This window comes from Pteropus medius, unplaced genomic scaffold, assembly GCF_902729225.1.
Source record: "Pteropus medius unplaced genomic scaffold, Ma_sr-lr_union100, whole genome shotgun sequence".
Taxonomy (NCBI): Eukaryota; Metazoa; Chordata; class Mammalia; order Chiroptera; family Pteropodidae; genus Pteropus; species Pteropus medius.
The window spans coordinates 5,810,031-5,823,324 of NW_024344374.1; the positions used below are offsets into that span (position 1 = coordinate 5,810,031).

At 38.6% G+C, this 13,294-nt stretch overlaps 1 protein-coding gene across 3 annotated transcripts; it reads left to right on the forward strand.

The window, feature by feature from the left end:
* The first annotated feature begins 896 nt into the window (after positions 1-896).
* On the forward strand, positions 897-12,362 carry ZNF483 (zinc finger protein 483). Of its 3 annotated transcripts, none has more exons than XM_039870700.1 (6): positions 897-1,004; positions 2,626-3,168; positions 4,274-4,362; positions 5,961-6,087; positions 6,474-6,569; positions 9,759-12,362. In XM_039870700.1, exons 2-6 carry the CDS (start codon positions 2,781-2,783, stop codon positions 11,321-11,323), a joined length of 2,265 nt encoding a protein of 754 aa, XP_039726634.1. In that variant the 5' UTR covers positions 897-1,004; positions 2,626-2,780; the 3' UTR covers positions 11,324-12,362. The 3 variants fall into 3 exon arrangements, with proteins under 3 accessions (XP_039726634.1, XP_039726636.1, XP_039726637.1); XM_039870702.1 differs by lacking the exon at positions 897-1,004 and adding an exon at positions 1,036-1,208; XM_039870703.1 differs by lacking the exon at positions 897-1,004 and having other exon boundaries at positions 2,809-2,920.
* Positions 12,363-13,294: the final 932 nt, after the last annotated feature.

Sequence of the window (13,294 nt, forward strand, 5' to 3'; positions counted from 1 at the left end):
TTGCCATGGAACAAACCAAATAAAAATCCTTATCCTTGTAGAACTAATAGTCTAGTGAAAAATGCAGACAATGAGTACACAACAAATAAGAATATGATATAATATGTTACAAGGAGAAGCAGGAGTGGGGAGGGGGTTGGGTTCCAGTACAAGTATAGTGGTGGGAGAGGTTCACTAAGCTATGAAGGATACTGCTACCTCTGGGAGGATCGTGTCAGCCACAAGTGCCAGGCAGGTTGGAGGGAGAGGGAGAGCAAGGAGGCCATTGTGACAGAGCAGGGGAATGGGAGAAGAGGTCAGGGAGGTAATGGGTGGCTAGCTTCCACAGGGCTTTGTAAGGTCATTGTCAAAATTAGTTTGTTTTTTTTCACTTCTGAGCAAAATGGGAAACCTTTGCAGGGTTTTAAGTAGAAGAGAGGCATAATCTGTTTTATGTTTTTAAAGCATTTCTCTGCCTGCAGTGTGGAAAAAAGTGAAATCAAGAAGCTATTGCAATAATTCAGAGGAAGCGTGATGATGGTTTAGACTATGGTGACAGGTATGAAAGTCATAAAATTAATGCTTGTTTAATTCAAGTTGCATTAATTATGGCTTGTATTGTATGCTTTACTAATATGCTTCTGCAGTGGGTTTTTCCAGCCTCAATTTCTGGGAGGAGTAGGGAGGGGAGGAGAGAGGGATGGCTTGAGGTTACCAGGGAGACAGAACATCATAGATATGAAAGTCTGAGAAGGTTCTAGGCCTTTAGGCCTCTGGCGCAGCAATAATTCTGTGGCGGAGCCCACCAGTCGCTTTCCAAAGATTGTGCGCAACAGGCCAGGTTGGGAGCCTATGGAAAGGACAGGACTTTCGCAAAACGAGACAAGCGCATTCCGGGAATCGTAGTTCTGCGCCCCTACGCAGGCGCAGTGGTCCCCAGCCGACTTGCGCGCGCAGCTGCTGCAGGACCAGCTTCTAGAAGCTCACTGCGGTAGTCTTGGTCTTGGCTGCGGGTCCTGATGCAGGTAGTGGTTGTACCGGGCCCGTAGTTGGGGGGGTCGCGGCCAGGTCGCTGGCTCCGAGGGCACACTTGGGTGGGGTGGGAGCGGAGGGCAGCCGACCGACCTCATGGTACACTCCCAACACTTCAGCTCCTGTGGGAGGTGGGCGATCTCCTGAATGACAGCTTTCCTCCATCCCCTCCCTGCGCCCGGAGTCTCGCAACTTAGGTACTTTTACATTTTGAGTGGGAAAATTCCTTTTTGTGTGTGCGTGAGGGAGGGGGCTGTCCTGTATTCTGCAGGATATTTAGCAGCATCCCTGGCTCTCTACCCGCTAGGTACCAGTAGCACCCCCTCCAACCCCAGCTGTGATACCAAAATGGATTAAGGCAGTGCCAACATCCCCTGTGAGGCAAATCCCCACCTACCCCCCGTTTGAGAACTTTCTGCATGCGTAACATTTTCGCGGTGCCTGTTATAAGCTCTCTGGAGACAAGTGTCTTAGTCACTGTAAAATCCCAGGTGCCCGGCACGGCGGTAGGTACTTAATATTTGGCAGAGGAATAAATGACGTCATGGATACGGTGGTCCGGGTTCTGTGTTCGGAGGCGGGTAATTATTGTTACCATAGTTGCAACAGGAGGAGCGTGCCCTCTCACTGGACGCATGATAGCACATCTCGGGCTGTGTTGTTATTTCTTGGGTGCTCTGTGAGGATGGGGACCGCGTCTGACCTGTCCACGCCTGCATCCGTAGTGCCCCATTCCCAGCTCATTGTAGATGTTCAGTTATTGTAGAATGAAAGAATGCGGGCGACACAGGACAGGCTCTCTGCAAAAGGCACTTGGGAATCAGAAAGCTTTGCACGAGAAGTGACAGTTGAAAGGAGTCGAGTTTTAAAAAACGAATAAACGTTTGGGAGGAGAAGGAAAGAAGACAGCATTCCAAGGGAAGGAATGGCTCCAGTGCAAAGGATGGAAGGAGATAAAGAGTGTCTGGGAAAGGGGATACTTCTTTATGACTTGCAGTGTCCATCAGGGCAGCTAGAGCTCAGGAGGTGAGGTCATCAGGGCAGGGTCTCTAGATCATCATGCATAACTTATGCATTTGAATTTTATCTTGAGACAGTGGGGAGGGACAGGATCATAGGCTACAGTGTGAGACTGGATCGGAGAAGCCTGTACTTAGGTAGTTTCAGTAGGATTGAATGGAGAGGTTCTTAGGAAATAAAACTGCCAGAACTTGGTTATTATGTGAGAAATTTGAGAGGCAAATATGAAATCAGGCTTCTGAGTTGGGCAACTGGTGGGAAATGCGTGGCCATTCACTGAGGGAGGGCAGCAGTTGTTGAATGGGTTTGTGACTGAGTCCTCTTGTAGCAGTGAGCCTTTTCAGATCAGTTTTGCTTATGAGGAGTAGCTAGTCTGAAGAAACTGTTTTCTTGTCGGGTACCTTTAATTACCCTTAAGTAATTCCTCAGCTTTTCACCTTCAAAGAAAATTATTCCTTTAATACAGTAGTTGAGTAGGACTGTCATAGGTCTCTGAGAGTATGTGTATGTATACGTATATCTGAACCAAACCAAGAGCAATGTTTTTAGGATTAACAATTTGACTTATTTACTATCTTATATTTTTCTTTACAGTTTCTGCAAGACCATAAACTGAATCCCTGGAACACTTGATATTTTGCTGTGTATAGTGCCTGTTGGTGGACTGTATTGATACTCAACTATTGTCTGAAAGGAACTGAATTCCCTGCTGGTGATACACAGTGTAAACTGTAGTCGCCTTGGACAAGATGACAGCCATCTCCCCAGAGCCTCAAACTCTGGCCTCAGATGAACAAAACAATGTCCTAAGAATGGATACTTCTGAGAATCCAGACGCTATTGCAAGAGGAAACATGACTGACCCGGAGTATTTCAGACAGAAATTCAGGTGGTTTTGTTACTCAAAAGAGGCTGGACCTAGAAAAGCCCTGAGTCAACTCCGGGAGCTCTGCACTCAGTGGCTGAGCCCAGACATCCATACGAAAGAACAGATTTTAGAGCTTTTGGTGTTTGAGCAATTCCTGACCATTTTGCCTGGGGAGATCAGGATTTGGGTAAAGTCACAACATCCTGAGAATAGTGAGGAAGTGGTGAACTTAATAGAGGATTTGACCCAAATGCTTGAAGAAAAGGAAGGTGAGATTTATAGCTGGAGGGAGAATGTGGGAGAGATCTCAGGGTGTGAGAGTACACTCCCCAAAAGAAAGCAATTTATTGCCAAAGAGGAGACTAAGTTTGGAGGCGGAACTGAGTTTGAATCAGCTCTGCCTTTTATCGTGTGATACAAATATTCCAAGTATTTTTGTATATCATTTACCATAAGGTTCTCAATACATACATGGGACAGTTTGTATTCTACCAGGAGTTCTGAGATAAATGTGGAAATAGTGTTTACCACCACAGACTTAATTTGTGGTCACCCAGCTCTTTGGTGTATCTAAAATTTGGCATCCTGACTGCTAACTTGTCTGTGACTGCAACATGGTGCCTCTACAAAATTAGTGCCTCTGTGTGGAGGCCCCTGCAATAAAGTTCATGAACTGATTGCTCTAGCATCCTGTAAGAAAGGACAGTTTCCTTAAAATAATCCTTTTTGCATAATTCTGATTCTTAATTTCTGTTGATTATCTAATCAATAAGCTGCCTAAGAAAGTGAAGTACGATTTTAAAAAAGACTTTTCCCTTATTAGAAGAGCTGTTAACATTTCAGAATAATACATTTAGTTCATAGGTTCAGATTCCTAGTTTCTACTTTTAGGAATCTTGTTGATTCCAGAGGTGGAATCAGTTTTGTTTTATTTTATTTTATTTTATTTTATTTTATTTTATTTTATTTTATTTTATTATTTTATTTTATTTTATTTTTTGAAATCAGTTCATTTAATGTGACTCTTGTGCAAGGCATTGTGGTAGGACTATGAAGAGAACAACAAAATATGCTGTTTTACCTTAATACATCTTAAAACTTAAAAATAATTGTTATGCAAATTAAATACATTAAACTGTGGATGATGAAATGAATGAAATCTGTTTTTTGAGCTTAGAATTGAAAGAGTATTTTACAGGATAAGGGAAAAGCTTGGGTTTTAATAGGAAACTATCTGTGGCCATTCTCTCTGTTTTAAAAAGTGGAAAGAACTTTTTTCTGTTTCTTATGACCTTTTTCTCCAGAGACATATAAGAATTTCTAGTCTGAAGAATCCATTTGAAAGACTGGATTTTTTTCCCCCCTCATTCCTAGATCCAGTCTCTCAAGGTTCTGTAATTTCCCAAGAGGAGAATCCTGAAGAAGATAAAATGGTTTCTGTCCTTCCAAATACAGAGTCCTGGGTAAGCTTCCTTTCACTGGTTTTCATTCTAAGTATTTATTGAGCTCCTGCTGAGTGGTATAACAATGCTAGATAGAATAATTAAGACAATCTCCTTTTCTTTGAGGTCACTTTTCACATGCTATTTTATTTCAGTTAGAATTTGTCACAAGTCTGAGTCTAATAAAAACAAAAAATTATTTGCTAAAATTCAACAGTTATTCCTAATAAAATTAGGTGAAAATAGAATTGTATTATTTCCTAACATGATAAAAGAACATCCTCAGCTGGATAGTGTTGGAAAATAAAAAGCAGTTCTCATAATGTTGGTAAAAAAGATAAGGGTGTTTAACCTTACTGCTATTGAGCATTATCTGAATATTTTAACTAATGCAGTAAGAAAGAAATGAGATAAGTATTGGTATAAAAGAGGCAAATGTATATTATTAGCAGATGATATCACCTACTTGGAAAACCTCAGACTCAACTGAACAAGTACTGAAACTCATGTAATAGTTGAGAAAAGTAGCTGATTACAAATCAATAGGTTTCCTATATACGAATAATTACCGGCTAGGAAAAAAAAATTCTTATTCACAATAATGAATAATACTACTATAGTAGGCTGATAATGGCTCCTAAAATATGTTTACTTCCTAATCCCTGGAACCTGTGAATGTCACTTATTTGGAAGACAGGTCTTTGCAAATGTGATTAAGTTAAGGATTTTGAAACGAGGGCCCTAAATGCCATCACATGTGTCCTCATAAGAGAGGCAGAGGGAAATTGAACACACAAACAGAAGACAGGGATGAGAAGACTGGCGTGATAATGCTGCAGACCAAGGAATACCAAGAAATGCAGCCACCAGAAGCTGGAAAAGGCAAGGAACAGATTTTGTCTCAGAGCCTCTGAAGGCAGTATACCTCTGCCAACACCTTAATTTCAGACTTCTGACCTCCAGCATTATGGGAGAAGAGATGTCTGTTATTTTAAGCCAACAAAGTTACGGTAATTTGTTTTAGCATCCACAGGGAGCTAATACAAGTGCTAATAGCCACTTTGTTTTACTCTCTCAGAATGCAATGAGAGAATGCTAAAGAAAGTGTACTTTGAGTTATTGTGCTTGTTTGTAATTTGGAGTCATTGTAAATGTCAGTATGTTATTGAACACAGATTCTTTTTAATTGTCATTGGAAATTAAAATTTGGAATGTGGTCACTGTTGTTACTCTTAAGTATTTAATTTTTGCCTGAAGTTAGATTATATATTAATTCTTGAATTGGGGTTTGGGAATGTAATTTATATCCTTCATTTAACATTTTTCTGTTTATCCAAGAAATCAATGTGACAGAGTGAAATTGATCAATATTAGTACATTCCAGAAAATCCTTTTATAGTATTTCACACCTGGGACTAAATGGAGAAGGCAAGGATGTGTTATAATCTTGTTCTTTATCACTTGTAATGGTTGTATAATAGCTACCTCTAGCTTGCTTTGGAATCCTTAAAAACTTAAATAATCTCAAAATTAATACTTTATATCCTAACCACTTCTCTAAACCCTCAGGATCTATTTGGGAATAATGTGATGCAAAAAGACTGTGTTTGATATTCTAGGGACCCGTGACATTCAAGGATGTGGCTGTGAACTTTTCCAGAGGAGAGTGGAAGAAGCTGGAGCCTTTTCAAAAGCAACTTTATAAGGAAGTGCTACTGGAGAACTTTAGGAACTTGGAATTTCTGGGTAAAGACATCTCTTCATGATCTAGCATCTAAGCTGGTTATCTTTTTGTCCACTATTATTGAAAGATAAGTCCTATTAACTGTTTCGGCTGGGCATACGGGGGTGAGCCCACACTAATCCTAGAAATGGGTCCTGAAACTGGACTTTTCTGCAGTGTTTTCTCCAAAAAAAAGTCTTTGCTTCATTGAATTGGAAATGTTGAGCATGATTTTGCTGTCATCAAGGCCATACCTTCCCCCATTTTCTCCTCAGATTCCAGTATTGATGTTTGTATTCGATAGCATCTTCTCTTCCCTGGGGAACTGGAGGCTGTGTGTAAATTTTGGAATATCTTTGTTCTGTGCAAAAACAGCCTTTTCTTTGTTGTTATTTTTCTCTATGAGCAGGCTTTCCAGTTTCCAAATTAGATTTGATTTCTCAGCTAAAGTGGGTTGAACTGCCATGGCTGCTGGAAAAAGAAGTCTCAAAAGGCTCCAAACCAGGTGAGTTGGTGAAAAGTAAACAAGGAAATCAAAAAAAGTTGCTTACCAAGTCATTCGGGAAGAGCTTTTGAAATGTATATTCTAAACATCCTTTTGAATATTCCCCTTGCCTTCTTGGAATGTTCATTTTAATGGGAGACTCTGTTAGTTTGGGTTCTCTGAGAAGTAGATGCCAGAGACTTATTGGAGAGAATTCTAGTGAAGAGAAATAGGGAGCGAGCTGCAAGAGGCTAGGAGAGTTGTCAGAGCATGGTATAGGTCTGAAAGCTGTGAATGAGAGAGGAAAGGATGGTAGGAAGATTGGGTAGGAAGAGTCTTAGACCGAAGTGCAGTTTAAGAAAGTTTTGACAATGCCAAAAAATAGTTCGTGAGCCAGAGGCACCTCCCAGAGTACTATGTCTCAGAAATAGGCCTAAGTGTTCCCGCTATACTTGTCATTGACTGCGACCAGCTGTGAGAAAGTGGCCTTGGTTTGAATGCCATGGTGGATTCATAGAACAGCAACAGGTGCTGTTAGGTAAGCACCTCAGAGGAGGAGATACCTGAGAGGTGCATTTTTATGGATGCCATAGATAGAGATATCAAAACAAAAAGTGTTAGTAATGGGATGTATACTATGATGATGGCAGGTATAAGGAGCAATGAGAAAATGTAGGAGCAAGGGCTTAATTGACATTTGAGTTAAATCCTGAAGGATAAGAAGGAATTCATCCAAAGGACAGCATGTATAGCATAATCCTATTACTCGTTAAAAAGAAAAAAAATGTACATATACTTGTATATGTTTGAATATATAGATATATATGGATTTTTAATATGGAGAACATTCATGTTCGCACTGGTTATCTTTGAGGGATCATACTTTTTCTTTATCCTTTTATCTTAAAATTTAACAATAAATATATAAAATTTACAGTTAAAAAATTAATTACTTATATATCAATACCTTGACTAAGACAGTAATTCTCTTTGCTCTATTCCATCTTCTTAACCATTCATTTTAGTCAATCTGTTGGCTCTTTTCAGTATAGTTACACGGATAAAAGACAGCAATTGTCTTAGGTTTAAGAAACATTTGGGAGAATAATTCCAAAAATGGATTCTAAAAACGTTTTGAGTAAAATCTAGCAGCATTGGTATATATATGTCCCTCCCCCACAGACACTATGTAAAAGAAGCATCGTTTAGATGTACAAATTGTTTAAAAAGTCATTTATTACAGACAATAAAAAGTTTTTGACAGACAAAGCAGTCAATAGCCATAATTTATATATAAGGAAAGAGCTCATGCAAATCAATAAGGAAGACTGGGTCTGTTAGAAAAATGGGTGAAAAACTTGAACAGATAGGTGACAAAATTAAAATATCTGTGAATGTGAAAAAATGTTCCAAGTCACTGGTCAACAATGAAATAGACATTTAGAGCAACAGTACTATATTATGAATCAAATTCACAAAGATTTTTTTTCGTAATGACGATTAAGACCAAATTTATTAATTTATTAATAACGTTTCATTGCACTAATATAATCACGTGATTAGTTTTTGAGACAAAAATTTTTTTTAAATAAGCAAGATCAAAGATACCACTAAAAAAATATTTTGTGCTTAGTCAATTGAGGCTTCATAGCAGAAAATGCGGCACTTCCTTCCCTAGGCTTCCCAAGGGCTCCAGTTGATGAAATACACTGAGGCCATGATGAACAAAGTAGTCTGCTTCTTTAGCAGATGGAGACCAGCAGTTTCATCCCTTCACCACTGCCCTTATTTCTTGCTACCAAACAAAGAATAGATGTTTATCCGCCCTCTGAGAGGGACACAAAGATTTAAAGAAAGATTATTTTACCAGAGAGGAGTACTCAGGTATTTCTCATCATGCATCATGTGATGGTATGACTCCTCTGCCCGTTGGTTCAGTAATTCCACTTTTATGACTGTCTTCTAGGGAAATATTTTTTGATAAACATTCAATAAGGGAATAACTGAGTAAACTAGAACATATATGTTTTATTTATATAATGTAAATATATAATGATGGATTGTTATATAACTGATTAAAATTATCTTTAGAAAGAATTACCAATGATATGGGAAAGAATTATGAATGAGAAGCATAACACTACATATTATGCATAGTTTTCCTATTCTAAAATAAAGAACAATTTCTAGAAGAAAACAATTTTTAATCATTAACTTCTGGGTAATAAGACTTTGAGTTTTATAGTTATCCATTTAAAAAATGGTTTTATAAAAGTGACAAAAGCAATCTCAGATGAATGATTTGGTTAATAAATGAATTCAGAGTTCTGAGAAGGGTGCAAACAGTATAGTATTGGAGAAAGCTCTGGAGAGATGGTGGGACTTGAACACTAGGCCCTGTCAAATTTATGTTTGTGATAGTGAAACTGCTGTGGGATTGCATTCTAGGCAGTATGAAGTGTTAAGACTAAAATAATATGATTGAAATGCTGTAGAGTAATAGGACAGTAAATGGATGTCTGATTAGAGTATCCATAAGGTTCACGGGGCCAGACTGTGGTAACTTTTGAAAGTCTAGCATAGATGTTGTTGCATATCTATGATGCGATTAACACCTATAAACTTAGTGCTGTCTGACTCCTTTGAGGAGAGGCAGTATGGTATAGAGATCAAAAGCCTAGGCTTTGGTGTCAGACTAGGTTAAAAATCTGACATTACCACTTATAATACACGTGACCTTGGGCAAAGCTACTTACATTTATGTGTCTAGTTGTCACATCCATAAAACAGGGATAACAGGTTAACTTCATAATGTTATTGTAAAGGTTAAGTGAAATACAAGTAAGTGCTTGATAATAGAACCTGGTATTTGTTAAGTATTCAATAAAGGTTTGCACTGTCATGATTGAAAAATAGTAGATTAGATGTAGGGGGAATATGTTTGAACCTATTCTACAAATTTGAAATGAGGGTGAGAACTTGCATTTCTAATTATAAAGCATAAACTTTTTATCTTCCTCCATAGTTTCCCTAAGCCCTATGTTTCCCTACTTTCCCCTATATCAGATTTCCCTTCCTTGTCTTATGAACTTATTTGAGAACCGTCCAAGCCATATTCCTCATAGTCATTACTGCCTCTATTCCTGTTTCAGCCCTAAATACAGCAGCTTCCTTTATTGCAAACAGGAAATATTGTGTTATTTCTTTTAGAGTGTAACTCTAGAGGTGGATTGAAGGGATCTGTTCGAAATCAAGATGTTCTTATGGAAGAATCAACTTTGGATAAAATAATAGAAAGATGCCTAACTGGTGGTGGTCATGGCTCGATGGGAGAATCCCGGAAACGTTACAGCAGACTAGAGGAGGGTCATGGCAATAAGGGACATTCGCAAGTGGCAGGCACACAAAAGAAAAGTCATGGGAGAGGCAATAAGGGTGAGGAATTTGACCCAGAAAAAGGCCCCTTTGGAAATAATTTCAAAGAAACTTCAGATATAATTAAACATCTGAGAGTCTATTTAAGGAAGAAATCTCGGAGGTATAATGAATGCAAGAAACCCTTTAGTTTTCATTCAGACCTTATTCAAAACCGCAAAGAACACACTGGAGAAAAGCCACGGAAATGTAATGAAGGCAGGAAAACCTTAAGTCACTCTTCATCACTTACCGAACATCAGAAACATCAGAAAATTCATTTGGGGAATAAGTCCCAGAAGTGCAATAACTGTGGGATAACCTTTACTCAAAGTGCATCGTTTGCTCAGAGGAAAACCTCTCTCTGTGAGAAATGTCAGAAAAATGAATGTCAAGATGCGACCTTGAGTAAAGAGGGAACAGAGACTGGAGAAAAAACCCATAAATGTAGCAAATGTGGAAAAGCCTTTAGCTATAGTGCCTCACTGACCAAACATCGGAGAATTCACACTGGGGAAAAACCCTACATGTGCAATGAATGTGGAAAAGCTTTCAGTGACAGTTCATCACTCACACCCCATCACAGAACTCATAGTGGAGAGAAACCCTTCAAATGTGATGATTGTGGAAAAGCTTTCACCTTAACTGCCCACCTCATTAAACACCAGAGAGTCCATACTGGAGAGAAACCCTATAAGTGTAAAGAATGTGGGAGACCCTTTAGTGACAGTTCATCTCTTATTCAACACCAGCGAATTCATACTGGAGAAAAACCCTACACGTGTAACAATTGTGGAAAATCCTTTAGTCATAGCTCATCCCTTTCCAAGCATCAGAGAATTCATACTGGAGAGAAACCGTATAAATGTGGTGAATGTGGCAAAGCCTTTCGACAGAATTCTTGCCTTACCCGACATCAGAGAATTCACACTGGAGAAAAACCATACTTATGTAATGATTGTGGGATGACTTTTAGTCATTTTACATCTGTAATTTATCATCAGAGACTTCATTCAGGAGAAAAACCCTACAAATGTAATCAGTGTGAGAAAGCCTTCCCTACCCATTCACTCCTTAGTCGTCATCAGAGAATTCATACTGGTGTAAAACCTTATAAATGTAAAGAATGTGGAAAATCCTTCAGTCAAAGCTCATCTCTTAATGAACATCATCGAATTCATACTGGAGAGAAACCGTATGAGTGTAACTATTGTGGAGCTACCTTTAGTCGAAGCTCAATCCTTGTAGAACACCTAAAAATTCATACCGGAAGAAGAGAATATGAATGTAAAGAATGTGAGAAGACATTTAAAAGTAATTCAGGCCTCATCAGACATAGGGGATTTCACTCTGGAGAGTAATTCTTGGACTATATTATGGTAGGAGGAAATTTAGTCAAAATTGTCTCATTAGAAACCTGGGATATAAATTACCATAACATTGATGAGTAGCTGCAACTTTAACGGATTGGCAGCTGGAAAAAATACACTTTTTCTCATTCATCCCTCTTTGTAGGGCTGGTAAATTCATGTAGAAAGTGAAAGTAGTATGACCTGTGAAATAAACAGCCAAATGTGAATTTTAAAAGCAGAGGAGGGGTGTCCAGGACCTACCTTTTTCACTGCTTTTCTTCAGAAGATTTCCCTTTTAGCTTCTCTAGTTTCCCCTCTCAGTATCATGTAGTACAATAGAATCCTGAGTGGAGTCAGATAACCTGGATTCTGTCCCAGTTTGCCGACCAACTTGCTGTATGATTTTTGGGAAAATTATTTGACCTTTCTGAATCTTAGTTTCTGAACTGGTAAAATGAAAGGGTGAGACTAATAATTTCTAACTTTTTTTTATGGACCTCCAATATTTTCTGAGGCTGTGGATATAAGTTAAATATTTTTGATCCATTGGAATTTTCAGGTTTCTCTAGTAGAAAATTACTCATTTAGGATACTGCACTTCTGGCTTAGTGAGAATGCAGTATACTTTTTGAATACTTGATGCCTTGAATACTTGAATATTTGATGCTAGAATGGTATAAACAGAAACAAGTCAATGAAGTTCAAGCAAGTTTGCCTTCAGGGAATGTTTTAGTTGGACAAAGCACCTTAACCTGATTTTCCTTTGGGCATTGGCTAAGGGAATTGGGAATCTATAGGGCATGCACTTGAGCCATCATAGACATGAAAGGCACAGCCCTAGGAAAATAGATTAGGAGCTTGGGGGGTGGTGGGAGGAAACGGGTGTTGAAAATGGAACTATTCTGGACGAATTGCCTTTTGCAAAGGAGAGTTCTATTTAAAAAATTTTTTTCCTATACCAAGTATAGCTTCCTGTAATTGGAGTGTAAACATTCTGTATGGCAAGGGTCACAAGCTAAGTTTAGGCCCTGTGGCATGTTTTGGTTGGTCATCCAATGATAGGTAAGGATGGATGTGTGTGTGTGTGTGTGTGTGTGTGTGTGTGTGTGTGTGTGTGTGTGTGTGTAATGGTTGCCACCATTTAAAAAATAGGAAATTTCATACCAAAAAAAAAGGTTTTTCTTGAAAAATATAAAGGCTGACGACACTGGGCCCATATTTCAGTGGGGCAGTCAGGTTTGGGGTGGCAGCTGCTACCTTTAGGTAGGGAATCTGCTCCTACTTGCAAAGTTCTGTTATGTAACCTGACTTGCCCGCTGTAGGAATTTGATATTCAAAACACTTACCTTCCAGAGAATACATGTCCTAAAATCTGAAGAGACTTTATTGATATTAAGTAAAATTCAGGAAAAAAGGGTAGAAATAATACAGAATAAATTTTCACTTAAGTGTTATGTTGTGAGATTAGACCTCAAAGGAATAAAGGATACGGATTTCAGTGGATTATTCCTTATTTATTTCATTGATATTAAATTCATTGATATTTATTGGTGGAGTCTGAATAATAGTTTCTAACTGTGAAAAAACTAAAAACCCTAAGTCGATTAGGTCTCAGGTCAGTCATGAGGTTCTGGAGGAGTCCCACTGACTCAGCTGTTTTCCTAAAGTTGAAATCTGAGGCAGTGTCTATAAAAAGACCTAAACCAGAAAACTTTTGGCTTATTGAAATGAAGTGATCCTTAATGCTCATCTGAGACAGCAATGTTTGCTGTGGTTCTATGGGTTTAGGTTTGCACTGCTACCTCTGGGTAGCGTTATTGTTTTTTTCCTTTCGCCCTCACTCCCTAAAGCTCGTAGTTTAAATATTGCTGTATGATAAATTGATCTGCATAGTTCATGCGAAATAGACCAAACAGACATTTAGCCATGAAAGGAATATAGCTTATGAGAATCATTCACCCTTATTGAAGGTTTTGGGGT

Excerpts from the sequence above, each read along its gene's own strand:
- ZNF483 (XM_039870700.1), top strand. The coding sequence starts at position 2,781 with ATGACAGCCATCTCCCCAGAGCCTCAAACTCTGGCCTCAGATGAACAA. Across the intron at positions 4,363-5,960 it reads TTCCAAATACAGAGTCCTGG|GGACCCGTGACATTCAAGGA; the intron begins GTAAGCTTCCTT and ends TTGATATTCTAG. Across the intron at positions 6,570-9,758 it reads CTCAAAAGGCTCCAAACCAG|AGTGTAACTCTAGAGGTGGA; the intron begins GTGAGTTGGTGA and ends TATTTCTTTTAG.